Source organism: Pogona vitticeps, chromosome 2 (genome assembly GCF_051106095.1).
Source record: "Pogona vitticeps strain Pit_001003342236 chromosome 2, PviZW2.1, whole genome shotgun sequence".
Taxonomy (NCBI): domain Eukaryota; kingdom Metazoa; phylum Chordata; class Lepidosauria; order Squamata; family Agamidae; genus Pogona; species Pogona vitticeps.
Window position 1 is genome coordinate 20,723,760 of NC_135784.1, and position 26,110 is coordinate 20,749,869.

Below are 26,110 nucleotides of genomic sequence, written 5' to 3' on the forward strand. Positions count from 1 at the left end.
TATGCAGGATATTGCTTTGCTCAGTTCACAAAAAAGAGGGATCTCCTAATATTAAATGGTTCCGTGAAGGGAGACTCTTCTGGAGAATGTACTCATTTCACTGAGAGGGGTGGACAGTGTGATCTCATGCATAGCAATCTTGCATTCTGCATATTAATATGTTGCCCAGTTAGAAATTGGTAATACTTCTGTATTTAGCCTTGCATGGTTCAATGATTGGTATTTGTTTTTGTGTTATATATCCTACACACATTTTGAGGTGCCTGTATTTCTTTTCCTAACCACTTGTCCTCGAGACTGAAGGATGCCTAACTGTCCTCTCTACAGCTAATGTTTGAAGAATTGAGCTTAACAGTTAGGAAGAAGGTAGGAATCACAGGGTGGAGAGGGGGAAAGAAACACAGAGGATCAGAGCAGGTGGAGAGAGACAAAGAACACCACAACAGATTTTCCATTCATTTTGTACAATGTGGGTTAAAACAGAAAAAGACAAAGCTTGGTATGTTTGTTTTTATTTCCTGAAAAAAAATGGTAATAAATAAAAATATGATCCAGAATAAAAGAAAAATTCTGACATAGCGGTGGAACTGCAGTATATGGAAAAAAGGAGATATCCTGACATTTAGGTTTTTTTAATTCTTGGAGAAATTCTTTTATTCAATAATTTTTTTAAAAAAAATCTCAGTCTTCTGCCCTCTTCAAATATCACTAATAGTTTCCTGAAATGGCAGAATTTTTGGTTTGTGAACGTATGCCTTTAGCTTTGACGGAAATCCTCAGGTGCTAAATAAGGACTTTATTTTTTAGTCCAGTGGTCCCCAACCTTGGGCCTCCAGATGTTCTTGGACTACAGCTCCCAGAAGCCTTCACCACCACTTCTGCTGGCCAGGATCTCTGGGAGTTGAAGTCCAAGAACATCTGGAGGCCCAAGGTTGGGGACCACTGTTTTAGTCCACGCTTTTAGGATTATGATCTTTTGCGAGGAGTTTCTAGGACTGGCTCCCCAGCTCTTTCGTCTGTCCTGTAGGGGCCGGCAGGAACCCAACGACAAGTAGTCCTTCATCTCTTCCTTGCACCACTATCCAGCTGTAGTGAAGAAGGTCCACCCAGGAGAGGAACCACACAAATGTGAAGAGTGTGGGAATTCTTTTGCTCAGAATTCACTGCTCGAAAGTCATAAGAGAATCCACATAGGAGAGAAACCATATGAATGCCAGGAGTGTGGGAAATGTTTTATCCGCAATTCACATCTTGTGAGACATAAGAGACTCCACACAGGAGAGAAAGCCTACAAATGCCAGGAGTGTCGCCCTCTTTTTCGAGACCAGGAAACGAAAGGTTAAACGCACAGAGTCGCTATTCCTAGAAGGGGATCTTGGAAGAGGGAGCGGAGTCAATCCCCATAGAAACGGTCCCATTTGAAAAAGCGTCCCTTCCGGTCCTCTTCTTTGGGTAGAAAGCAGCCCTTCCGCTGCTGGAAAGGTTGCCTGGGATCCGAGGAGCCGTTTGCAGCAAGGAGGGATGGTAAGTAATTTCCAGCAGGGCTGCTTGAGAGGGTGAGTGGGGGGAGGGAACTGCGGGAGGCCGGAGGGAGGAGAGGGGCGGGAGGGGGAGGGAAGGAGGGAAGCCCCCCCCAACTCCGAGGCCAGCCGAGGGAAGCCCCCCCCCCCAAGACCGGGCAGGAGAGGCAGCCGGAGGGGAGCCCCCAAGCAAGGGCTGTTTGGGGCCCAAGTCTTTCTGCTGCCTGAGGGGCCACATCCACCCCCCTCCTTCCACCTCTCGTGCACAGAAATGGGCTAATCCTGCAGCTAATCCTGTAGGGGGGAGAAAGTTCCCCTGTTTGGCTCCCTTGGAGGGCGAAAGGGTTCCCTTTTGGGGGCTGCCGGGCTGGCCGAGGGGAGACCGACAGCTCCCTTACCCATAAAGCGAAAAGGGAAGGGGCCCCAGAGGAAATGGTTGGGAGATTTCACTGCTTCATCCACCCTCACCCCCAACCCTCGTCTTCTATTTAAAGTAATCTCACTCTACTTTAAAACTGTCCCCGTGAATGGCAGAGGAGAATTGAATATGAATTGTTTTATAATTTGGGAAGAGGAATTAATAGTGAAGGCCAGAGGTATTTAGCAAATACTGGAAAGGAGGGAAAATGAGATGATCTCCAGAACCAGTATGGCGTTGTGTGCAGACCTTTTATGCCGTCCTAGAACAGGCCTGTGAGTTGTTTGAGGCTTTTCAAGACAGAATAATAGGACAACAGGAATTAATTTCCTCTCCCTGATTCTCCATTGACCTTCCTGCCTCCATTTTCTTGTGGGAGAGCTAAGAGTGTAAGGAGGAGCTGCGCTCTATCAGACCAAAGGCTGATCTAGTCTAGCATCCCTTTTCTCCTGGAGGATCCCTTGATGCCTCCAGGAAGCTCTGAAGTCAGGCTGGTCACCAAAACCCCCCTTTTCTCACCGTGTTGTTCCCCAGCAAGTGGGATTCAGCAGCCTCCTTCCTGGAGGGAGCATAGTTCTTGTTCAGAATTTGTCTTTATGCATCCTATGAGGAAGCCCTGATTTCTTTTTTCCTTCAGGGTCCAGTGACTTTTGAGGAGTTGGCTATGTCCTTCACCCAGGAGGAGTGGGCGCTGCTGGATCCTGACCAGAAGGCCCTCCACCAGGAAGTCATGGAGGAGAACTGGCAAATGGTATCGTCTCTTGGTAAGGTTCTCTTTTTCTTCATCCAATGCTGATCTATGTTGTTACTTGTGCAGCAATGACTAGTAACAATTATTGTAATGATTCCATGTTGGAGTGATGTTCCAACTTACCCTAGCCACATTAGGATCCTTATTGCTGGACTGGGCGACCTCTCTCCCTTCAGATGTCTTGAGCTCCTGCTCCCACCACCCGTAGCCAACTTTGCTAATGTGAAATCATACTGAGAAGAGTCATTCATCAATGTCTTAAGACCTAAGGTCCCCAGACTGCACTAGAAGATTCAAGGAGTAGGTGTAGCTCTATTTGGGAATGGGGATGGGCACTCAATTGTGAAGGCATTTGTTCGTAAGTTATCTGCTGATGACATAAAATTTAGTAAGCTGACTGCCAAAGACAGGGGGTTTTATGGATGTCCTGTACTTCTCTGTTGATTGTAAGTGTTTTAATTTGAAAATATTTTAGCTGTTCTCTGATTCAATATGAAATCAGAATACTTATATTTTCTTATTTATAATGCATTGTCTTTAATTGCCCATGTTAGAGATGTGCATATAAAAGTATTAAAATTCTCTGGAATCCTTCACTGGTTACATAGCATTTTAGAATCTCCTATTTTTGTTTCACTGAATGTTAGCATCCCTGTGGTTTCAGTTTTAATGATTAACAGTTACTTAACCCCTAAACAATCTCCATCATGGTCACATGGAAACAGATTGGATTTTTGAGACCACTGTTGATTAATGGAACACATAAAGTACTTTTCCTGGATGCTCCAAACTCTGGATCTCACATTTTAGTTACGGAACAGCTAAATGTGAGTCAGCTGTGTGATGCAGTGGCAAAAAAGATGAACAGGATTTTAAGCTGAATTGATCATATCCAGATTATGGGAAAGTAGAACTATAATTATCCTTGGTTAGAGTTCCCCTGCAATGCTGTGTCAGTTCTTGTTATTGCTATTTACAACAACAACAACAATCTAAGAACTGCAGAGCTGAAATGGAGCCTATCTAGTCCAGCCCTTGTGAAGGAGGCACAGTGGAGAATCAAACTCCCAGCCAGATGCCTTAGACCACTGGGCTATCCAGCATGAAAGACAGTGAGAAGCTGGAACAGATCCAGAAAAGGCAACCAGTAAACAGTCCAAATTACAAGCCCTGTGGAGAGCAGTTAAGGGGCAGGAGTGTGTTTAACGTAGCTTCGATGACACTGTCCAACCATCTCATCCTCTGTCGTCCCCTTCTCCTCTTGCCTTCACACTTTCCCAACATCAGGATCTTTTCCAGGGAGTCTTCTCTTCTCATGAGATAGCCAAAGTATTGGGGCCTCAGCTTCAGGATCTGTCCTTTCAGTGAGCACTCAGGGTTGGTTTCCTTCAGAATGGATAGGTTTGTTCTCCTTGCAGTCCAGGGGACTCTCAAGAGTCTCCTCCAGCACCACAATTCAAAAGCATCAGTTCTTCAGTGGTCAGCCTTCTTTATGGTCCAGCACTCACTTCCATACACCACTATAGGAAAAACCATAGCTTTGACTATGAAGAACTTTGTCAGCAAGGTGATGTCTCTGCTTTTTAAGATGATGTCGAGGTTTGTCATCGCTTTTCTCCCAAGAAGCAGGCTTCATTTAATTTCGTGGCTGCTGTCACCATCTGCAGTGATCATGGAGCCCAAGCAAGTAAAATCTGTCACTGCCACCACATCTTCCCCTTCTATTTGCCAGGAGGTGATGGGACCAATGGCCATGATCTTAGTTTTTTTGATGTTGCACTTCAGACCATTTTTTGCACTCTCCTCTTTCAGCCTCATTAAGAGGTTCTTTAATTCCTCCTCACTTTCTGCCATCAGAGTGGTACCATCTGCATATCTGAGGTTGTTGATATTTATTCCGGCAATCTTAATTCCTGCTTAGGATTCCTCCAGTCCAGCCTTTCTCCTTATGTATTCTGCATATAAGTTAAATAAGCAGGGGGATAATATACAGCCTTGTCGTACTCCTTTCCCAATTTTGAACCAATCAGTTGTTCCATACCCAATTCTAACTGTTGCTTCCTGTCCCATGTATAGTATGCTGTGGTCCACACAGTCAAAGGCTTTTGCGTAGTCAATGAAGCAGAAGTAGATGTTTTTCTGGAACTCTCTGGCTTTCTCCATAATCCAGTGCAAGTTAGCAATTTGGTCTCTAGTTCCTCTGCCCCTTCGAAATCCAGCTTGTTCTTCTGGGAGTTCTCGGTCCACATACTGATGAAGCCTACCTTTTAGGATTTTGAGCATAACCTTGCTATCGTGTGAAATGAGTACAGAGGTATGGTGCATCTTTTTGACTCCTTTCAGACTCTCACTCCTTTCTGCTTTCCCCAACCTAGCTTCATATTTCTGGAGTTTCAGCACTTCTCTCTATTGGAGAACTGGGAAATGAGGGGGAGATTGGAGAGAAAGTATGTAATAAATGTATGAGATCAGTTGGCAAATGTAATTACAGAGGCATTTAGGTCTCATGAAGCAGTTTTCACCTACTTTGCAGTTTCTAAATATTTTAGATTAGGCATCCTCGAATCTTGAGAGACTAAGGTAACATGCTCTGAATACAGTGGACCCTCGACTTACAGACTTAAAGACTTTTCGAGTTACAGACTTCTCTGGCCGCAAAATTTAGGTTCGACTTGCAGCCGGAAAATCAACCTACAGACCAGAAAAAAACCAAAATGGAACAAAACCGGAACAAAAACGGCTGGTTATGGATTAATCGGTTTTCAATGCATTGTAGGTCAATGGAGACCCGACCTACAGACTTTTTGACGTGCAGCTGCCGTTCCAATACGGATTAATTCCGTAAGTAGAGGGTCCACTGTAGAGGACTTGGAACAGCGTGTGGTGTGGCTGAGGAGGCCAATTCGAGAGTGACAATTCCTTCCACACTGAAGACAAATCCAATCGGACCCCCGTCCAGCTCCCTGATCTTGCAGGTTTCGGGACTGCCTCTTTGCCTCAGCGTGCTGGACAAGGGTCTCTTCAAATTGGGAGAGGCCGTGATGCACCGTCTGCCTCCAGGCTGTACGCTCATACGTCAAGGTTTCCCATCTGTTGAGGTCCATTCCTAAGGCCTTCAGATCCCACTTGCAGATCTCCTTGTATCACAGCTGTGGTCTCCCTCTGGGCGATTTCCCTGTCCTAATTCTCCATACAGGAGATCTTTTGGAATCCGACCATCAGCCATTTTCATGACATTCTCACGACATTATCAAGCCAATGTAGACATAACTGTTTCAGTAATGTATACATACTCAGCGGAATGCTATGGGGCTGGGAAAAAAACTTAAAATTTACCCCCACAGCGAGCCCCAGCGGAATGCGATGGGGCTGAGGTTAAAAAAAAACACACAACTGCCCCCCACACAGCCAGCCCCAGAAGAACGCCATGGGGTTGGGGGGAAAAACAAAAACACCTCCCAAATACACACAGCCAGCCCCAGTGGAACACCATAGGGCTGCGGGAAAAAAAACCACACCAACACACAAAAAACATCACAGCACAGGAGGGAAGGCAGTAAAACTGGAAAAAATAAACCAAAATTAGTTTTGATCTCTTACTGTCTCAATATCTTTACCTGAATAAGGAGGGAAGGCAGTTAAAACAGAAAAAATGAACAGAAATTGGTTTTGTTTCCTTACCTGGTCAATGTCTTCACCTGCATAAGGAGGGAAGGTGGTAAAATGGGGGGGGGGGAAACGAAAAGGTTTGATCTCCTACCTGGTTGGTGTCTTGGCCTGTATGAGAAGGGAAGGTAGTAAAAAATAAATAAATCTAAATTGAGTTTTGATCCCTTACCTGGTCAGAGTCTAACCAAAAGATACATTGTTTTACTTAGAAGATGGTTATATGATACATATTAACATTTATAAACCACTATCTCTTTAAATTTTGAGCAAGTAATTAATACTATGAATATAGAAATAAATACAAGAGAAATCAACCCGGAAAGAGAACTATTAAGCTGAACAAGTCAATAGATCCTGGCATATTAACACATTAAATGGGTAAATATTTCAGACACAATAATCTTTGGAACCCTTCAGATTTGGAAAAATATGTAAAGAGGTCTGTTGTTCATTTCTGAACAACATAAACAAAACCTTTTTTTCTAATTATGGTTACCAAGGAAGGAGATTAACCGAATACAATCTAATGAATGCTAGGGATGAAATACACAAATTAATCATGCAGAATGGGCAAATGTTTAAGAAATGAAACATTTCTGTTTCATTTCCAACAACTACACCCACAGCTCTGTCAGAAAGGGGGCAGCCAGAAGAGGATCCCCACAAATGATACTATTTCCCATCTGTGTGGGATGTCTGTTATTGAAATCCTGCTTACATCTGGCTGCCTCCTAACAAACCCATTTATCTCCATTAACAAACAACAGCAACCTCTCAAAAGTACCACATCAACTGCCCTCCCAGACCTCACCACTACCCAGGCAACGCCTTAATGAATGTAGTTTCCAGAGCTATAGACAAAACAGGAAGCAATCCTGTCCGTTGATACAGACTACATCTCTACATACTATGAACCTGAATGGCTGAGAAAGTCCACGGTTAAGCCCAAATGAAAGGTAAATGTAAGTAATTTTGAAAAGCCAAGGTCTCTCTAACTCACTGTGCTCCCTGAGGCAGGAAAGCAGCAAGTGGGCAAAGACCAACTGTCAAGAACTTAGAACACTGTTGCTCCAGCAATCATGTGACCTCAGAGGTCATGTGACTCTTTCTCTCATTGTGTCCTCAACGTTATGTCAATAATTATTTAAATGTCTCTCACACTCTTAACCAGCTGCTTACAAGAGTGAAATAGTCTTGTCCTGTGGATCATAAATACTTCTGCATGGGCTGCTATCGGACTGTTTTGTTTTTGTTTTTCTTATAAGCTCATAAATGAACATCTCCAAATGAGCATCCATTAACTATCTTAGTTAATGATGTGGAGCTATTTACCTACTACTTTTTAGGTCAAGAGTCAAGAATGGAAGACTGTATTAGAAGATGTTGGAGAACTAATTGCCATTCAAACCACTATTTATGTCACAGAACCCTGGTCTAAATTCAGAATATGTTAGCGCTAAAATAAATCTTTCTTTTTCTCGTCCTGATTTAGGGCACAATCCTAACTAGCCAGGCTGGCCTTAGGCTGGCTGGACTCTCACAATTAAGAGGGAAATGCCTGTTAAAGGTACAGTGTGCTATTTTCCCCAAAATGCAAGTCCTTTCTGCAGCTGCCATGAAGCCCATCACAACCCAGTTTGCGCCGTAGAAGGCTAAGCCCCTCCAAGTGCATCTGGTGCAGTCAGAGTGCCCCCATGACATCTGCCTTTCTCTCATTTAAACGTCCACCCACCCCACTGTCTGAGAGAACCACAGGAGGCAGCCAAAGAAAACTTCTGTTTATTGATCTATAGGATGGCCTCACATTACTCCCTCTTCCCCCTGCCCTAGCTCATGATTAGTGGCAAGATTAGTGACTATAGATGTGTAAGGTTATACTTTGTAGATGAGATGTTAGAATTAAAAATTAGGGGGGGGATGACAAAGACTAACAGATTTCTTTCCATTTGCACTTTTATGCATCAAAATGCACTTCCTTAGAAAACCTTTTCCTTTTTTTCTTTAGATCCATTTGTCCGTTTGTTTACTCTTTTCTGCATTTCTCTTTCTTCCCAGAAAATAACTGGAGGGAGAAAAATGAATTCCCCAAGCGTGGGAACACTTTTATACAGAAATTAGTGCTTCCTGGACACCAGGGAACCCACACAGAAGTGGAAGGTTATATGCAAGAAAACCTTTGTGACTCTGCGATGTGGAGAAAATGTTTTGCCACAAAGGTAGCACCGATGCCTCATGAAAGGGACCATGCTGGAAAGAAGCACTATGAAAGTGAAGTTTCTGGGAAACATTTAAATGACAATTTACACCTTGTCAGCCATCAGAGCTTCCACACAGGAGGGAAGCCACAGAAATGCCAGGAGTGTGGAAAATGTTTTGCTCAGAATTCAGATCTTTTGAGGCACGAGAGAGTCCACACAGGAGAGAAACCTTACAAATGCCAAGAATGTGGAAAATGTTTTACCCAGAGGTCACCGCTTGAAAGGCATATGGCCATCCACACAGGAGAGAAACCATACAAGTGCCAGGAGTGTGGGAAATGTTTTGCTCAAAATTCAGACCTTTTGAGGCATGAGAGAGTCCACACAGGAGAGAAACCATACAAATGCCAGGACTGTGGGAAATGTTTTACTCAGAATTCATATATTGTGATTCATGCAAGAGTCCACACAGGAGAGAAACCATACAAGTGCCAGGAGTGTGGGAAATGTTTTGCTCAAAATTCAGACCTTTTGAGGCATGAGAGAGTCCACACAGGAGAGAAACCATACAAATGCCGGGACTGTGGAAAATGTTTCACTCATAATTCATATATTGTGATTCATGCAAGAGTCCACACAGGAGAGAAACCATACAAATGCCAGGACTGTGGGAAATGTTTTACTCAAAATTCAAGCCTTGTGAGTCATACAAAAATCCACATAGGAGAAAAGCCTTACAAATGCCAGGAGTGTGGGAAATGCTTTATCCAGAAATCAGAACTCGAGAGCCATAAGACTTTCCACACAGGAGAGAAACCATACAAATGCCAGGAGTGTGGGAAATGTTTTCCTCGGAATTCGGATCTTGTGAGGCATGAGAGAGTCCACACAGGAGAGAAACCATATACTTGCCATGAGTGCGGGAAATGTTTTGCTCACAATTCATTACTTGTGGAACATAAGAGAGTCCACACGGGAGAGGAACCTTACAAGTGCCAGGAGTGTGGGAAATGTTTTGCAAAACGTTCACTGTTTGTGAGGCACAAGAAAGTCCACACAGGAGAGAAACCATACAAATGCCTGGAGTGTGGGAGGTGTTTTGCTCACAATTCACAGCTTGTCAGTCATGGGAGGGTCCACACAGGAGAGAAACCGTAAAAAATGCCACAAGTGTGGGAAATATTTTTCTCCGAATTCACTCCTTGTGAAACATAACAGAGTCCACACAGGAGAGAAATCCTACGAATGCTAAAAGTGTGGGAGATGTTTTGTTCAGAATTCATTGCTTGTATGTCATAAGAGAGTCCACATAGGAGAGAAACCACAGAAATGACATTTCTGTTTGAAAGATAAATTCCAGCAGTTTGCATATTCTGCTGCAAATTAGGAATAGTAAAGTATGACAATGAGGCATTCACCCTAAGTTATGCATCATAGTAATGCATTATTCATATGTTAATGCGGTTGTGAGGGGGGGCAAAGGGGCTGCTGAGAGCTGGACAGAAGGAGTTCAGTCAGAGTCAGAGAGAGCCAGAGAAGGAATAGTTTGGGGTTTTAAAGGCAGAGAGTGTTTAAGGAATGATTAGACAGTGATTGGTCAGAATGTGAGCTGTATTAATTACTTTAGAAGGTAAAATATTGAAGGTTGGTGAAACTTAAAGAATGTGCTTAAGAATTATTCTGGAAATCACATGTAATCAATAAGCCTATTCTGTTAAAAAGTCAATACTGGATGGACCTTCCTCTTTTATAAGAAAATTTAGTTGATAAAGAAATCAACTGGTGGCAGCGTGGCGTAGTGTGTGCTGAAATACCTTTGTGAGCTCTAGCGTTTGGTGCAACAAGCAGGGGCCACGGGGTGAACGCCACAAAGACACGTACCTAATGTTCCAATTATTTCTGGTCATAGAAACATACTCTTGTGTTAGATAGCATTCCTTTGTACTGGCCTTTTATAACAATAAGTGGCAGCATATCTATTGTTGATGTGCCTAGTGGAGGCTTTTCAGTGCTCAGAGCTTATGAGGTTAGCAAAATAACATGGAGGAGATATTTTTTGGAAAAGGTGTACAATCCTTGGGGTGACGAATAAATTGACTTATGTTTGAATACAGAGATGTACAAGTCTCTGCTTTAACCTGAGTTTTAGCAGTATAGAAACTGAGCTGCCTCACACACTCAAAAGCCATCCTTTTTTGTTCTGCCCTCACTTTTTCTTCTCTCACTTTACACCACTCTCTTGCTTCAGTGAGTGTGAGCAAGGAGGCAAGATGGAGACACGTCTTGCCGGAGTGCCGTCCATTCCGTTGGAGGAGAGAAAAAGGAGCAGAAGTTAAGGAATAACAGTTCTCTCAGAGATGTTGTTGTTCTTTAGTCATTTAGTCGTGTCTGACTCTTCGTGAGCCCATGGACCAGAGCACGTCAGGCCCTCCTATCTTCCACTGCCTCCCGGAGTTGGGTCAAATTCATTCTGGTAGCTTCGATGACACTGTCCAACCATCTCATCCTCTGTCGTCCCCTTCTCCTCTTGCCTTCATACTTTCCTAACATCAAGGACTTTTCCAAGGATTCTTCTCTTCTCATGAGATGGCCAAAGTATTGGAGCCTCAGCTTCAGGATCTGTACTTCCAGTGAGCACTCAGGGTTGATAGCTGGTGCAAATTCCCTCAGGAGGAACAAGGAGTCTGAGGGGGATGGAAAAGCTGAGAGATCAGTTAGAAAAGGTGGGAAAGGAGAGAGGAGAGAAATCCCCACTTGGCCGTGGAAACTCACAGGTGGAGTGGAACTGATAAAGCCACTGCCTCAGTCTCTCCCCCCCCCCCCCAATATGATGGTACCTGGGGAATGACCATTCCTAGGGAGGAGGTCTATGGTCGACTTCCTCCCTAGGCCCTGTCCACTTCTGGGTCCAGGAGTTTTCCCACTTCTGCGTCCAGGAGTTTTTCATCCGGATCCATTCCCAGCCAGGTTGTAGTGTCTCATCTCCCCTCCATCTCTCAGTTTCCTCTGCCTCTACCACTCCTGCCTCCATCTCTAACTCTGCTCTTTTTCCTTCTCCCCCTCCCTGCCAATCTTTGCCTTTTCTTTCTCTAATCTTTCTCTCCTCCCTCACTTTTTCCTTTACTTATTTTAGGGAAAAGTGTTATTTTATACACAGAAAAATACGGTAATTGAGTGTACAGCATTGACTACAAGAAACCAAAATACAAGTAAGTGTTTCACAAGATTGTGTAGATGTTATGAACAGATGCACTGCTTTGACTGATGCCTAGCCTTTTAAAAGCCAAGCGATGGTTGCCTGAAGATTTCTTCCACATCAAAAGGAGCTTTGTGAACCCTTAATGTTAAGACAACAGAGTATAAAAGAAAGTCAGCGGAACGGCTTATGTTTTGGCGGCTTAAGGTGAGGAATGAATCTGAATGGTTAGAAAGGGATCAGGGAAAAAGGGAAGATGGTTCCACTTCTCAGTCTCTGACGGTCTCAAGCCCATTGGTCTGTGCCTCACAGGTTTATGGACAGTTTCACATGCTTTTCTCCCATCTTGGCCTTAGAATCTTTCTGTCTTCCCTGTTAGAGATGAGACTTGGTTGGTTTCTCTTTGTGGCCTTTTTTTGGTCTGGCACATGCTCACATGGGAGTGTCTTTGCTTTCCAGAGCTTCAGTCATATCATTTATTAAGGAACTTATTTCCTCAGCAGGACGAGAGTAGTTTGAAGACTGCGTTGGAAGTATTGTTGACTACAGAATAAAATGGCAGACCAATGATACCTCTCATATAACAAATCTCAGTCTTCTCCCCTCTTGGAATATCATTCATCCACAGTTTCCTGAAATGGCAGACTTTTTAATATGTGAATGTGCGCCTTTAACTGGGATGGGAATCCTTAGGCTCTAAATAAAGACTTTAGCTATTAGTCCGTGTTTTTAGGATTATGATCGTCTTTTCTGAGGAGCTTCTAGGACTGGCTCCCCAACTCTTTCGTCTGTCCTGCAGGGGCCAGCAGGAAACCAACGACAAGTAGTCTTTGTTGCACCACTATTCAGCTGTAGTGAAGAAGGTCCACACAGGAGAGGAACCACACAAATGTGAAGAGTGTGGGAATTGTTTTGCTCAGAATTCACTGCTTGGAAGTAATAAGAGACTCCACACAGGAGAGAAACCCTACAAATATCAGGAGTGTGGCATATGCTTTGTTCAGAATTCATATCTTTTTTTTTATCTTTTTTTTAATTATATAAATCCAGCCGTATTGATTTAACCTCGTGTCACCAGGGTACATCTTATAACCATTTGTAAAACAACTGCTACACGCATTACCCTCCTAATCTATACAACATCCTTCTAGCCATTGATAGAATAAGTCCCATGTTTGATAATATTTTGTATCTTCTTTTCCTTTGATTTTCAGTGTTAGTCTGTCCATTTCGGCGCAATCCAATATCTTTTTAATTATTTCTTGATCTGTATGTGTTCCTTCATTTTTCCAGTACTGTGCATAAATAATCCTCGCCGCTGTTAGAATATGCAGTATTAAATATACATTTTGTCTATCAACACTTTCTGGTATTATACCTAACAGAAAGAGCTCTGGCCTAAAATCTACATGCTCTTTGATTATTTTAACAAGCCATGTATGTATTTTGTTCCAAAAAATTTTTGCTTTATCACAAGTCCACCAGAGGTGATAATAGGTTCCAGTTTTTTTATGACATTTCCAACATTTACTTGACCTGTTAGAATACATCTTAGCCAATCTATCAGAAGGTAAATGCCATCTATAAAACATTTTGTATAAATTTTATAAGATGTTGCCATTGTCGTCATATAGTTTCTAGACCACAGCCCTTGCCGTTTTTCTAAGTCAATATTGTACCCAAAAATGTTGGCCCATTGAACCATCGTTTCTTTGACTTGTTCATCCTCCATTTTCCAATTTAGAAGGAATTTGTATACTTTCCTAATTAATTTATCATCTCATGTTAACAATATTTGATCAAAAGTTGTCTGTTCTTTATAAAAATCATACATTTTTAGATCCCGTTCGTATCTTGATTGTATTTGCATTATAGACCACCACGATGCATCTAACCCCTGTTCTATAAGATCTTGTTTTGGCTTTAATCTCCTATCTATGTCTAAAATATCTGTATAAGTCAAAATTTTTCTAACATTCAAAAAGTTGGGATGAACAAATGCTTCTATGGGTGAAACCCATCCTGGTATTTTCGTATATATTTTCATTTTTATTTTTTCCCGTATTATATACAGGGAATTTCTAATATAATGGTTTTGAAAATACCTATGAGTTTTGGCTTTCTGAATTCATATCTTGTGAGGCATAAGAGAGTCCACGCAGAGAAACCATACAGATGGCAGGAGTATGGGAAATGTTTTACTTGGAATTAACTGTTCGTATTCCTAGAATTGGTGACTGAGGGAATGTAAGAGAAAAGGGAGGTCCATGAAATGAAAAATGGATCATTATGATTGAATATGATTTATGGTGATCATCGCCAAAATGTCATGCCTACAGACTGCATGCTGGGCCTCATGGATGCTTCAGTGCATGAATTTGGAAAAAAAAACTGGATTTGTGGCGTAGATCCTCATGGATCCCCATGATTATTAATGACTTTGTTCAACAAACTACTGTCAAATCAGAGGTCCCGTCTGTGTCCCACACCACAGAAATCCTGGGGTTGGGTTTGGGGAGCATCCCACGTAAAAATCATGCAGATCCAGGAGAATCCACGCTGAATGATCTGTGTTTTTAGTGCACATGCAAAGCCATGGACTGAAGAAGGACCGTTGCTTTCGGTGTTGCCCTCCGTGGGCACAGTCAGGACCTGCCATCTGACCATAGTTTGGAGGGCATCCTATATAGGAATCCGTTGCAATCATGAAGATATTTTGTTATTATTATAGGGATTAGAATTTACCCGTTTCCGTTTCAAAGCTCCAATCAGACTGGTTTTCAATGCAAATGGACAAAGAGTCAAACCGAGAGGCCAGGTGGGAGTTCCTGGTGCTGAATGGAGCTGGGAAGAAGTAAAGGAGGCTGTGAGGGGGTGGGTGGGGGAAAGAGGCCAGCGATTTCTGGGCAAAGGAGCCCCGGATCCCTTCCCTCGAACCCCGGAGGGACCCACGGATGCCGGGGCTGGAGAAGCCAAACCTCCGCGCGGTGCCAAGGATGCTTCCCTGGCCCTCTTTTTCGAGACCAGGAAACGAATGGTTAAACGCACAGAGTCGCTATTCCTAGAAGGGGATCTTGGAAGAGGGAGCGGAGTCAATCCCCATAGAAACGGTCCCATTTGAAAAAGCGTCCCTTCCGGTCCTCCGGGTAGAAAGCGGCCCTTCCGCTGCTGGAAAGGTTGCCTGGGATCCAAGGAGCCGCTTGCAGCAAGGAGGGATGGTAAGTAATTCCCAGCAGGGCTGCTTGAGAAGGTGAGGGGGGGGGGAGAAACTGGGGGAGGTCGGAAGGAGGGCAGGGGAGGGGCGTGAAGGGGAGGGAAGGGGAGGGAAGGGCCCCCCAACTCCGAGGCCATCCGAGGGAAGGGAAGCCCCCCCCAAGACCGGGCAGGAGAGGCAGCCGGAGGGGAACCCCCAAGCAAGGGCTGTTTGCGGCCCAAGCCTTTCTGCTGCCTGAAGGGCCACATCCACCCCCCCTCCTTCCACCTCTCGTGCACAGAAATGGGCTGATCCTGCACCTAATCCTGCAGGGGGGAGAAAGTTCCCCTGTTTGGCTCCCTTGGTTGGGCAAAAGGGTTCCCTTTTGGGGGCTGCTGGGCTGGCCGAGGGGAGACCGACAGCTCCCTTACCCCTAAAGCAAAAAGGGAAGGGGCCCCGGAGGAAATGGTTGGGAGATTTCACTGCTTCATCCACCCTCACCCCCAACCCTCGTCTTCTATTTGAAGTAATCTCACTCTACTTTAGAACTGCCCCCGTGAATAGCAGAGGAGAACTGAGTATGAATTGTTTTATAATTTGGGGAGAGGAATTAATAGTGAAGGCCAGAGGTATTTAGCAAATACTGGAAAGGAGGGGAAATGAGACCATCTCCAGAACCAGAACCAGTATGGCGTTGTGTGCAGACCTTTTATGCCGTCCTAGAACAGGCCTGTGAGTTGTTTGAGGCTTTTCAAGAAAAAATAATAGGACAACAGGAATTAATTTCCTCTCCCTGATTCTCCATTGACCTCCCTGCCTCCATTTTCTTGTGGGAGAGCTAAGAGTGTAAGGAGGAGCTGCGCTCTATCAGACCAAAGGCTGATCTAGTCTAGCATCCCTTTTCTCCTGGAGGATCCCTTGATGCCTCCAGGAAGCTCTGAAGTCAGGCTGGTCACCAAAACCCCCTTTTCTCACCGTGTTGTTCCCCAGCAAGTGGGATTCAGCAGCCTCCTTCCTGGAGGGAGCATAGTTCTTGTTCAGAATTTATCTTTATGCCTCCTATGAGGAAGCCCTGATTTCTTTTTTCCTTTAGGGTCCAGTGACTTTTGAGGAGGTGGCCGTGTCCTTTACCCAGGAGGAGTGGGCGCTGCTGGATCCTGACCAGAAGGCCCTCCACCAGGAAGTCATGGAGGAGAACTGGCAAATGGTATCGTCTCTTGGTAAGGTTGCCTTTTTCCTCATCCAATGCTGATCTATGTTGTTACTTGTGCAGTAATGACTAGTAACAGTTATTGCAATGATTCCATGTTGGAGTGATGTTCCAACTTCCCCTAGCCACATTAGGATCCTTATTGCTGGACTGGGCGACCTCTCGCCCTTCAGATGTCTTGAGCTCCTGCTCCCACCACCCGTAGCCAACTTTGCTAATGTGAAATCACACTGAGAAGAGTCATTCATCAATGTCTTAAGACCTGAAGGTCCCCAGACTGCACTAGAAGATTCAAGGAGTAGGTGTAGCTCTATTTGGGAATGGGGATGGGCACTTAATTGTGAAGGCATTTGTTTGTAAGTTATATGCTGATGACATAAGATTTAGTAATGCATTGTCTTTAATTGTCCATGTTGGAGTAGCTAAAAGTGTATACTGTATAAAAGTATTGTGAGGTAAATTTAGAATACTATATTACTTCTCACACACGAACCCTGTTGTCTGGGAAACATCTCAGAAATACAGAAACCAGAAACATAAAAATTACAAGCCCTGTGAAGAGCAGTTAAGGGGCAGGGGTGTGTTTAACCTCGAGATGAAAAGTATGTAATAAATATATGAGGTCAGTTTGCAAATGTAATTACAGAGGCATTTAGGTCTCATGAAGCAGTTTTCACCTACTTTGCAGTTTCTAAATATTTTAGATTAGGCATCCTTGAATCTTGAGAGACTAAGGTAACATGTTCTGAATAGAGGATTTGGAACAGCATCTAGTGTGGCTGAGAAGGCCAGTTCGAGATGACAATTCCTTCCACACTGAAGACAAATAAAATCTGTCCCCTGTCCAGCTCCCTAATTTTTCCAATTTTGGGATTGCCTCTTTGCCTCGGCCTGCTGGACAAGTGTCTCTTCAAAATGCGAGAGGCCATGATGCACTGCCTGCCTCCAGGCTGAACACTTAGATGTCCAGGTTTCCCATCTGTTGAGGTCCATTCCTACAGCCTTCAGATCCCGCTTTCAGATATCCTTGTATCGCAGCTGTGGTCTCCCTCTGGGACGATTTCCCTGCCCTAATTCTCCATACGGGAGATCTTTTGGAATCCGACCGTCAGCCATTTTCACGACATTCTCACAACATTATCAAGCCAACATAGACATCACTGTTTCAGTAATGTATACATACTCAGCGGAACGCTATGGGGCTGGGAAAAACACTCAAAAACAACCCCCCCCACAGCCAGCCCCAGCGGAATGCGATGGGGCTGGGGAAAAAACCACACCAAAACACAAAAAACTTCACAGCACAGGAGGGAAGGTAGTAAAACTGGAAAAAATAAACCAAAATTAGTTTTGATTCCTTACCTGGTCAATGCCTTCACATGCATAAGGAGGGAAGGTGGTACTGTCTCAGTGTCTTTACCTGAATAAGGAGGGAAGGCAGTTAAAATGGAAAAAATGAACAGAAATTGGTTTTGATTCCTTACCTGGTCAATGCCTTCACCTGCATAAGGAGGGAAGGTGGTAAAATGGGGGGGGGGGAACCAAAAGGTTTGATCTCCTACCTGGTTGGTGTCTTGGCCTGTATGAGAAGGGAAGGTAAAAAAAAATAAATAAATCTAAATTGAGTTTTGATCCCTTACCTGGTCAGTGCCTATCCATAAGATACGTTTTATAAACCACTATCTCTTTAAATTTTGAGCAAGTACTATGGATACTATGAATATGGAAATAAATACAAGAGAAATCAACCCAGAAAGAGAACTATTAAGCTGAACAAGTCAATAGATCCTGGCATATTAACACATTAAATGGGTAAATATTTCAGACACAATAGTCTTTGGAACCCTTCAGATTCAGAAAAATATGTAAAGAGGTCTGAACAACATAAACAACACCTTTTTTTCTAATTATGGTTACCAAGGAAGGAGATTAACTGAATACAATCTAATGAATGCTAGGGATGAAATACACAGATTAATCATGCTAAGCCAAGTTTAAGTTTATTGTATTAGCTAAAAGCCGTTACAATTGTTTAAAATACAAATACAAATATAATCGAATAAAATCAGACCGTCTTTCTTTGGATAAAGTCCTCAATAAACAAGGCAGGAAGCTAGCCGAGACAATGTCCAGCCTACAACTAATTTGCCTTCATGGCAGCTCTCGGGATGATTCAAAAGTATACTTCACATTCCTTAATAGTTGGGCAGGGAGTGTCATTGATTATATATTTTGCTCCCCTAGGTTGGTGTTCCAGGAGACAAAATATAATATAATAGACCGACCTGAAAGCGACCACCTACCCGTCTGTCTCTCCATTCCCCTGACAACTCCACAGTTGCCCTCACCTCCAGCTGATTGGGCAGAGAGAACTACGGTTGTAGGGAAACGCTTAAAATGGTCCCCCCTTGTTGACCAAACAATTCGGAAACAGTTAAACAACCCACATCTGCTGAGTGTACATAGGGATATTGCAGTTGGACATAGGGATCCAATAGAGGGCATCAACTATATCAATTCTAACTTAAGACCCCTATTAACCAAAAAGCCATAGGAGTCTTCCCCGGCCCCTCATAGAGGGGGATGGTATGACCAAGAATGTAGACTAGCTAAAAAGCATCTAGCTAATGTAACAAGGAAGACAAGGAAGATGCATTCAAAGTCGAACCTGGAGGCGCTGGCTTGCTACCGCTCAAAATATAAGGAACTTTTAAAACAAAAGAAATGGGCATTTATGTCAGATCAATGGAAGGAACTAGGGCAGGCTGTACGGGATTAATCATGCAGAATGGGCAAATGTTTCAAAAATGAAACATTTCTGTTTCATTTCCAACAGCTAAACCCACGGCTCTGTCAGAAAGGGGGCACCCAGAAGAGGATCCCCACAAATGATACTCTTTCCCATCTGTGTGGAAAGTCTATTATTGAAATCCAACTTACATCTGGCTGCCCCCTAACACACCCATTTATCTCCATTAAAAAACAACAGCAACCTCTCAAAAGTACCACATCAACTGCCCTGCCAGACCTCACCACCTTAAACCTACACTACCCAGGCAACGCCTTAATGAATGTAGTTTCCAGAGCTATGGACAAAACAGGAAGCAATCCTGTCTGTTGATACAGAGTACATCTCTACAAACTATGAACCTGAATGGCTGAGAAAGTCCACGGTTAAGCCCAAACGAAAGGTAAATGTAAGTAATTTTGAAAAGCCAAGGTCTCTCTAACTCAACTCTGCTCCCAATGGCTGTTGAGGCAGGAAAGCAGCAAGTGGGCAAAGACCAACTGTCAAGAACTTAGAACACTGTTGCTCCAGCAATCATGTGACCTCAGAGGTCATGTGACTCTCTCTCATTATGTCCTCAGCGTTAAGTCAATAATTATTTAAATGTCTCTCACACTCTTAACCAGCTGCTTACAAGAGTGAAATAAAAGTCTTGTCCTGTGGATCATAAATACTTCTGCGTGGGCTGCTGTTTTGCTTTTTCGTTTTTGTTTTTCTTATAAGCTCGTAAATGAACATCTCCAAATGAGCATCCATTAACTTTCTTAGTTAATGATGTGGAGCTATTTACTTTTGTATTTTGTATTTTATTTTATTTTATTTATATTCCGCCTATCTGGTCGGTTAAGACCACTCTAGGCAGCTAACAGCATAAAATAGTATAAAAAATTTTAAATAGAAAAAACTTTAGGAGAGGGAGGAAACAATAGGAAAGAGAGAGGAGAGGGCATCAGGAATTGTCTGAAGGGAAGGCCTGCCGAAACATCCATGTTTTTAGTTTATTTTATTATTATTATTATTAATTAATGACGCAAACAGACATACAAAATACACACAAAACACATAATCGGGGAGAAAATTTTCCATATATCCATTTAACATACATTACTGACTGCATGTACCATATTCCCCTACTTAATCTTTGGGCCAAATCCATTTGATATATAATTCTGACTACATAGCCTCCAATAATTAATGTACATAAATTGTCAATATATAAACTTAAACCTGTATTGATCTTATATTCAAGCCACTCTTAATTGCATAAACCAACTGTAGTTCATGAATTGCAGTACTTAATATCCTCATGTTCCTGGTTTGTCATCAGTACCTTCTAAACAATTGTGGTCAGAATATGTAATCTAATTTAGGCATTACTTGTACTTATCAACCATTTAAGACATTCGGCAAGTATTTTCCCCATTTTTGTTATATTCCTTTGCTCCACGTGTAAGCCAGGGATGTAAAATCTCAATAGATTCTTTCATCTGTATATCCTTCTATTCGATATTTATCATCAACAGTTTTAATTTCATCATGAAAGTAGCTTAACCACACACACCTCACCACACAGAAGCTCTTGGCCCGCTTAATACATTTCTGAGGGATCCCCACTTTTACAGGTAAGAAAAACATTGTATATCTAATCTTGCCTATAAAATCAATATACTATTATTATTGATAAAGTTTATAGCTACATATGTTTATCTACCCTTTAGCTTCCCCTCTGGCCAAACTTGCTCATAGTGTAAATTACTTATATTACTTTCTGTGTGATTATATATATCTCAAAACCCCCAAAAATTTATCATTTAGTCCGCAGGTTACTTCCCCCTCTTCATTTTTACTTCTTAACTCCAGTGTCGTACTTCCAAAATTGATTTATTACTCCTCTTTCGCCAGTTTTAAAATGCCATCTATAAAATTTCCTTAAAGAATTTTCTATGCGATCTATTAATATCCTCTCAATATAATCTGTATCTTGATTTCTGAGCAGAACAGATCTTTTCGACCTCTGACCATAAATTTCTGCCTCTAAGTTCACCCCTGTCTTCCCTTTAACGTCATTTCCCATCAGGATAAAAACCATGTGTTTTCCCACCTTCTCTCCACCCCTCCTTTCCTCCTTTTTAAGTGTTCCATTCTGCTTTTTTTTTTTTGCGAAGTCTCCCTCTGGCTCTCTGGCGGTCGTTGTTCAGTTAGTTCAAAGTAGTCAGTTGTTTCATCTTTCATCTTCTTCTCCTTCTCTGACGATGATGATTGTTCATGTGGTTCCGTGAAAACAGTATGTTTGTTGGCTTTCTCTATCTTAGTGTCCAAGCCAAGAAATATTGCTTTGATATCTATCTCCAGTTCTAAAACTTGAGCTTTGAGCTGTTTGATGAGATTAGACTCAAATTCATGGAGGGAGATTATCATAGCGGCCGCCATTTCATAAACTCCGTGAGATGTCACCCTTACAGGAGAGTCAAACAGATGACAGCTTTCCCCCTCGTTCCTCGTCCAGGACTTCAGAGTCTTACGGAGAGCAGTCTGGTCGTAAAAATGACTACAGCCTTTAATTTATAACCCTCCTTTATGGCTCAGAGTAGGGTTCCATAGAGATAAGCTGGTCATAGTCATTCAGGATTCTCAAACTGCTAATGTATAAAAAGCCGAACCTTAGGAAGGGGGGTTAGGGTGGAAGAAACAAGTTTCACTTTCTCAGTTCTCAATTCTAACCAGTTATGGGGCAGAAAGTAAACCTTCCAAAGTTTGCCAAGCTTTCTTGCCGCTTAGGAGGTCGTCTCAACAATCAAACTTTCCAAAGAGAAACAAAAACATCTGGTCCTGCTACTTGCCATAAAAATAGCCGTTCGACTTCAGTCCATGCAGCCAGATCATAAATCTTCCTCCCCCCTCTCCGGACAGCTACATACCAACATGGCGAATTTCACGAGTCAGTTGCAATTGAGGAAGAGACTCCTCCGAAAAAACAGATTGCTGTCTGATTTCTCCGGCGTCTTCAGCTCCTCTGCTGCCAGCTTCACTCTCCTATGAAGACTAGCCCCCCCGTTTTCTTGGGGGGTCTGCTGACTCGGAATAAAACCCAGGAATTCTCAGAGCCCTGAGATTCTCCTGTTCTCGCTGCCGGTGGCTCCACCCTTCTCCGTTTTTAGTTTATTTTTAAAGATACCCAGCGAGGGTGCCACACGAATTTCAGGAGGTAGGTTGTTCCAAAGGCGAGGAACCACCGCCGTTTAGGGCTTTGTACCGAGGCCCTAAACCGTTTAGGGCTTTGTACATAAGCATCAGCACTTTGAAGTCGATGCGGAACCGGATGGGCAGCCAATGCAGAGCGGCCAGAGTGGGTGAGATATGTTGGTATTTTTTCACTCCACTAAGTAGTCTGGCTGCCGCATTCTGCACCACCTGTAGTTTCCGCAGCAGCCTGAAAGGCAGCCCCACGTACCTACTTCTTTTTAGGTCAAGAGTCAAGAATGCAATATTAGAAGATGTTGGAGAACTAATTGCCATTCAAACCACTATTTATGTCACAGAACCCTGGTCTAAATTGAGAATATGTTAGCACTAAAATAAATCTTTCTTTTTCTCGTCCTGACTTAGGGCACAATCCTAACTAGCCAGGCTGCCCTTAGGCTGGCTGGACTCTCACAATTAATAGGGAGATGCCTGTTAAAGGTACAGTGTGCTACTTCTGTTTATTGATCTATAGGATGGCCTCATATTACTCCCTCTTCCCCCTGCCCTAGCTCATGATTAGGTAAAGGTAAAGGTTCCCCTTGACAATTTTTTGTCCAGTCGTGTTCGACTCTAGGGGGCGGTGCTCATCCCCGTTTCCAAGCCATAGAGCCAGCGTTTTGTCCGAAGACAATCTTCCGTGGTCACATGGCCAGTGCGACTTAGACACGGAACGCTGTTACCTTCCCACCGAGGTGGTCCCTATTGATCTACTTGCATTTCCATGCTTTCGAACCGCTAGGTTGGCGGGAGCTGGGACAAGCGACGGGTGCTCACTCCGTCGCGTGGATTCGATCTTACGACTGCTGGTCTTCTGACCTGCAGCACAGGCTTCTGCGGTTTAGCCCACAGCGCCACCATGTCCCGCTCATGATTAGTGGCAAGGTTAGTGACTAGAGCTGTGTAAAGCTATACTTCAGGCAAGAATTCTTAGGCTGTGCTTTCCAGGGATCCTATAGTCTGTTGTCCATCTGACACAACTCTACACAAGTCTACACAACTCTACACAGTTCAAGGCCTGGCCCTTTCACTGTCCATCTTCCTGCTCTCCTTCCTGGTTGGGTAATGTTGAGTTTGCACTTGGGCTCTCCCTTCTGTTTTTCTTGAGAAGTATTTTAAAAAGGCCATCCCTGCTAACCAAATCAAAGGCCTTTGTAAGATCTATGAAGGCCACAAAGAGTGGCTGTCGTTGTTCCCTGCATTTCTCCTGTAACTGTGTGAGGGAAAATACCATGTCAGTGATAGATCTATGAGCTCAAAATCCACACTGTGATTCTGGATTCTAAATATGCTGAACTGGAAATCACACCGTTCCTAGGCAGCAAACAGAAATCGGTGTTTGTGCAAGTGTGAAAAGTGCCAGGGAGGGAATGGAAGCCAAGTTAGATAAGGTCATTTGTTTTCATTAGATACTTTGTAGATGAGATGTCAGAATTAAAAATTGGGGGGGGTGGGGAATGGCAAAGACTAACAGATTTCTTTCCATATGCACTTTTATGAATCAAAATGCACTTCTTCAGAAAACCTTTTCCTTTTTTTTTTCTTTAGATCCATTTGTCCGTTTATTTACTCTTTTCTGCGTTTGTCTGTCTTCCCAGAAAATAACTGGAGGGAGAAAAATGAATTCCCCAAGCGTGGGAACACTTTTATACAGAAATTAGAGCTTCCTGGACACCAGGGAACCCACACAGAAGTGGAAAGTTATATGCAAGAAAACCTCTGTGACTCTGTGATGTGGAGAAAATGTTTTGCCACAAAGATAGCACTGATGCCTCATGAAAGGGACCATGCTGGAAAGAAGCACTATGAAAGTGAAGTTTCTGAGAAACATTTAAATGACAATTTACACCTTGTCAGCCATCAGAGCTTCCACACAGGAGGGAAACCACAGAAATGCCAGGAGTGTGGAAAATGTTTTGCTCAGAATTCAGATCTTTTGAGGCACGAGAGAGTCCACACAGGAGAGAAACCTTACAAATGCCAGGAGTGTGGGAAATGCTTTACCCAGAGGTCACCGCTTGAAAGGCATATGGCCATCCACACAGGAGAAAAACCATATAAATGCCAGGAATGTGGAAAATATTTTGCTCAGAATTCAGACCTTTTGAGGCATGAGAGAGTCCACACAGGAGAGAAACCATACAAATGCCAGGACTGTGGGAAATGTTTTACTCAGAATTCATATATTGTGATTCATGCAAGAGTCCACACAGGAGAGAAACCATACAGATGCCAGGAGTGTGGGAAATGTTTTGCTCAGAATTCAAGCCTTGTGAGTCATAGAAAAATCCACATAGGAGAAAAGCCTTACAAATGCCAGGAATGTGCAAAATCCTTTATCCGGAAATCAGAACTTGAGAGGCATAAGACCTTCCACACAGGAGAGAAACCATACAAATGCGAGGAGTGTGGGAAATGTTTTCCTCGGAATTCAGATCTTGTGAGTCATGAGAGGGTCCACACAGGAGAGAAACCATATACTTGCCATGAGTGCGGCAAATGTTTTGCTCAGAATTCAGACCTTGTGAAGCATGAGAGAGTCCATACAGGAGAAAAACCATACAAATGCCAGGAGTGTGGAAAGTGTTTTGCTCAGAATTCATACATTGCGATTCATGCAAGAGTCCACACAGGAGAGAAACCTTACAAATGCCAGGTGTGTGGAAAATCTTTCATTTGGAATTCACAACTCCTGGTCCACAACAGAGTCCACACAAGAGAGAAACCATACAAATGCCAGGAGTGTGAAAAATGCTTTTCCCTGAGGTCACACCTTGAGAATCATAAGAGGGTCCACACAGGAGAAAAAGCGTACAAATGCCAAGAATGTGGGAAATGCTTAGCTTCGATTTCAAGCCTCATGATTCATACAAGAGTTCACACCGGAGAGAAACCTTACCAGTGCCAAGAGTGTGGGAAATGTTTTGCGCACAGTTCAAACCTTGTGGTTCATACAAGAGTCCACACAGGAGAGAAACCATACAGATGCCAAAAGTGTGGGAAGTATTTTGCTTGGAGTTCAGACTTTCTAAATCATAAGAGAGCCCACACAGGAGAGAAACTATAGAAATGCGAAGAGAGTGGGAAATGTTTTGCCAAGATTTGACACCTTGTGCACCATCAGAGCATCAATGCAAGAAAGAAATCTTTCACATCCCAGTACGTGGAAAATGTTTTGTGTATGGTTCAAATTCCACATGTTGTGAACAACCAGAGAGTAATCATAAAAGGAGAATCTTACAAATAATTTGCATGTGGATGTTTTTGTTTATCATAATGAAGAAGAAAGTAGCAGAACACATAAGTTACCTGTATGCATAGAATTAGGCCTCTTACCTAAATCTTCCACAAAAGCCGTGTGGTCCTCAGGGCACCAAAGTTAGTAGTTACACCTCTTAACTCAAAATGTCATAGTATTTATCCCTACTCCTATGTTCTTCAGAACAAAAGCTGCCAGAGAAACCTCCTAGCCATTATTTCCTGACTGGACTCTGGAGTCCTGCCGGGTTATGTACTGGACAAAAACCATACCTCAGTATTCAAAAACTTGTGGTTTGTAATTTTTTAGTGCTCCAAGAAAGTATTGCCCAAGGGGAAGCTTTGTTCCTCTGGGAGGATCCCACACCAGCTTTTCCTTGTCTAGGCGAGGGATTGTCGGTCGAACGGCCCTATAAAGCTGGGACCATCTGCATGGAAAATATACTGTATGGCGCACCTTTCAGGACATGGCCATTTTTGGTACAGGAAACATGAGTAGAGAGAGAGAGACAGAAAAGAAAGAGAAACTATGTCTGTCTACCAATCTCATTCTCCTCTGAGTCATCTGAAATGCTGGAAATTTTTGCAGATGGATTTTCTGAGCAAAGCACGATATTACATGAGCGGTATTACATCAACAGGGCTATGCCTGTGCTAGATTCCTGTTAA

At 43.1% G+C, this 26,110-nt stretch overlaps 2 protein-coding genes across 3 annotated transcripts; both read left to right on the forward strand.

Moving 5' to 3' along the window:
- The first annotated feature begins 1,446 nt into the window (after positions 1-1,446).
- Positions 1,447-10,669, forward strand: LOC140703991 (uncharacterized). The gene is made up of 3 exons (XM_072988387.2): positions 1,447-1,524; positions 2,576-2,702; positions 8,414-10,669. Exons 1-3 carry the CDS (start codon positions 1,522-1,524, stop codon positions 9,712-9,714), a joined length of 1,431 nt encoding a protein of 476 aa, XP_072844488.2. The 5' UTR covers positions 1,447-1,521; the 3' UTR covers positions 9,715-10,669.
- Positions 10,670-11,092: 423 nt separating this feature from the next.
- On the forward strand, positions 11,093-25,430 carry LOC110069837 (uncharacterized). 2 transcript variants are annotated; one of them, XM_072988388.2, is made up of 3 exons: positions 11,093-14,970; positions 16,039-16,165; positions 23,782-25,430. In XM_072988388.2, exons 1-3 carry the CDS (start codon positions 14,968-14,970, stop codon positions 25,248-25,250), a joined length of 1,599 nt encoding a protein of 532 aa, XP_072844489.2. In that variant the 5' UTR covers positions 11,093-14,967; the 3' UTR covers positions 25,251-25,430. The 2 variants fall into 2 exon arrangements, with proteins under 2 accessions (XP_072844489.2, XP_078244411.1); XM_078388285.1 differs by having other exon boundaries at positions 14,896-15,002.
- The last annotated feature ends 680 nt before the right edge of the window (positions 25,431-26,110 follow it).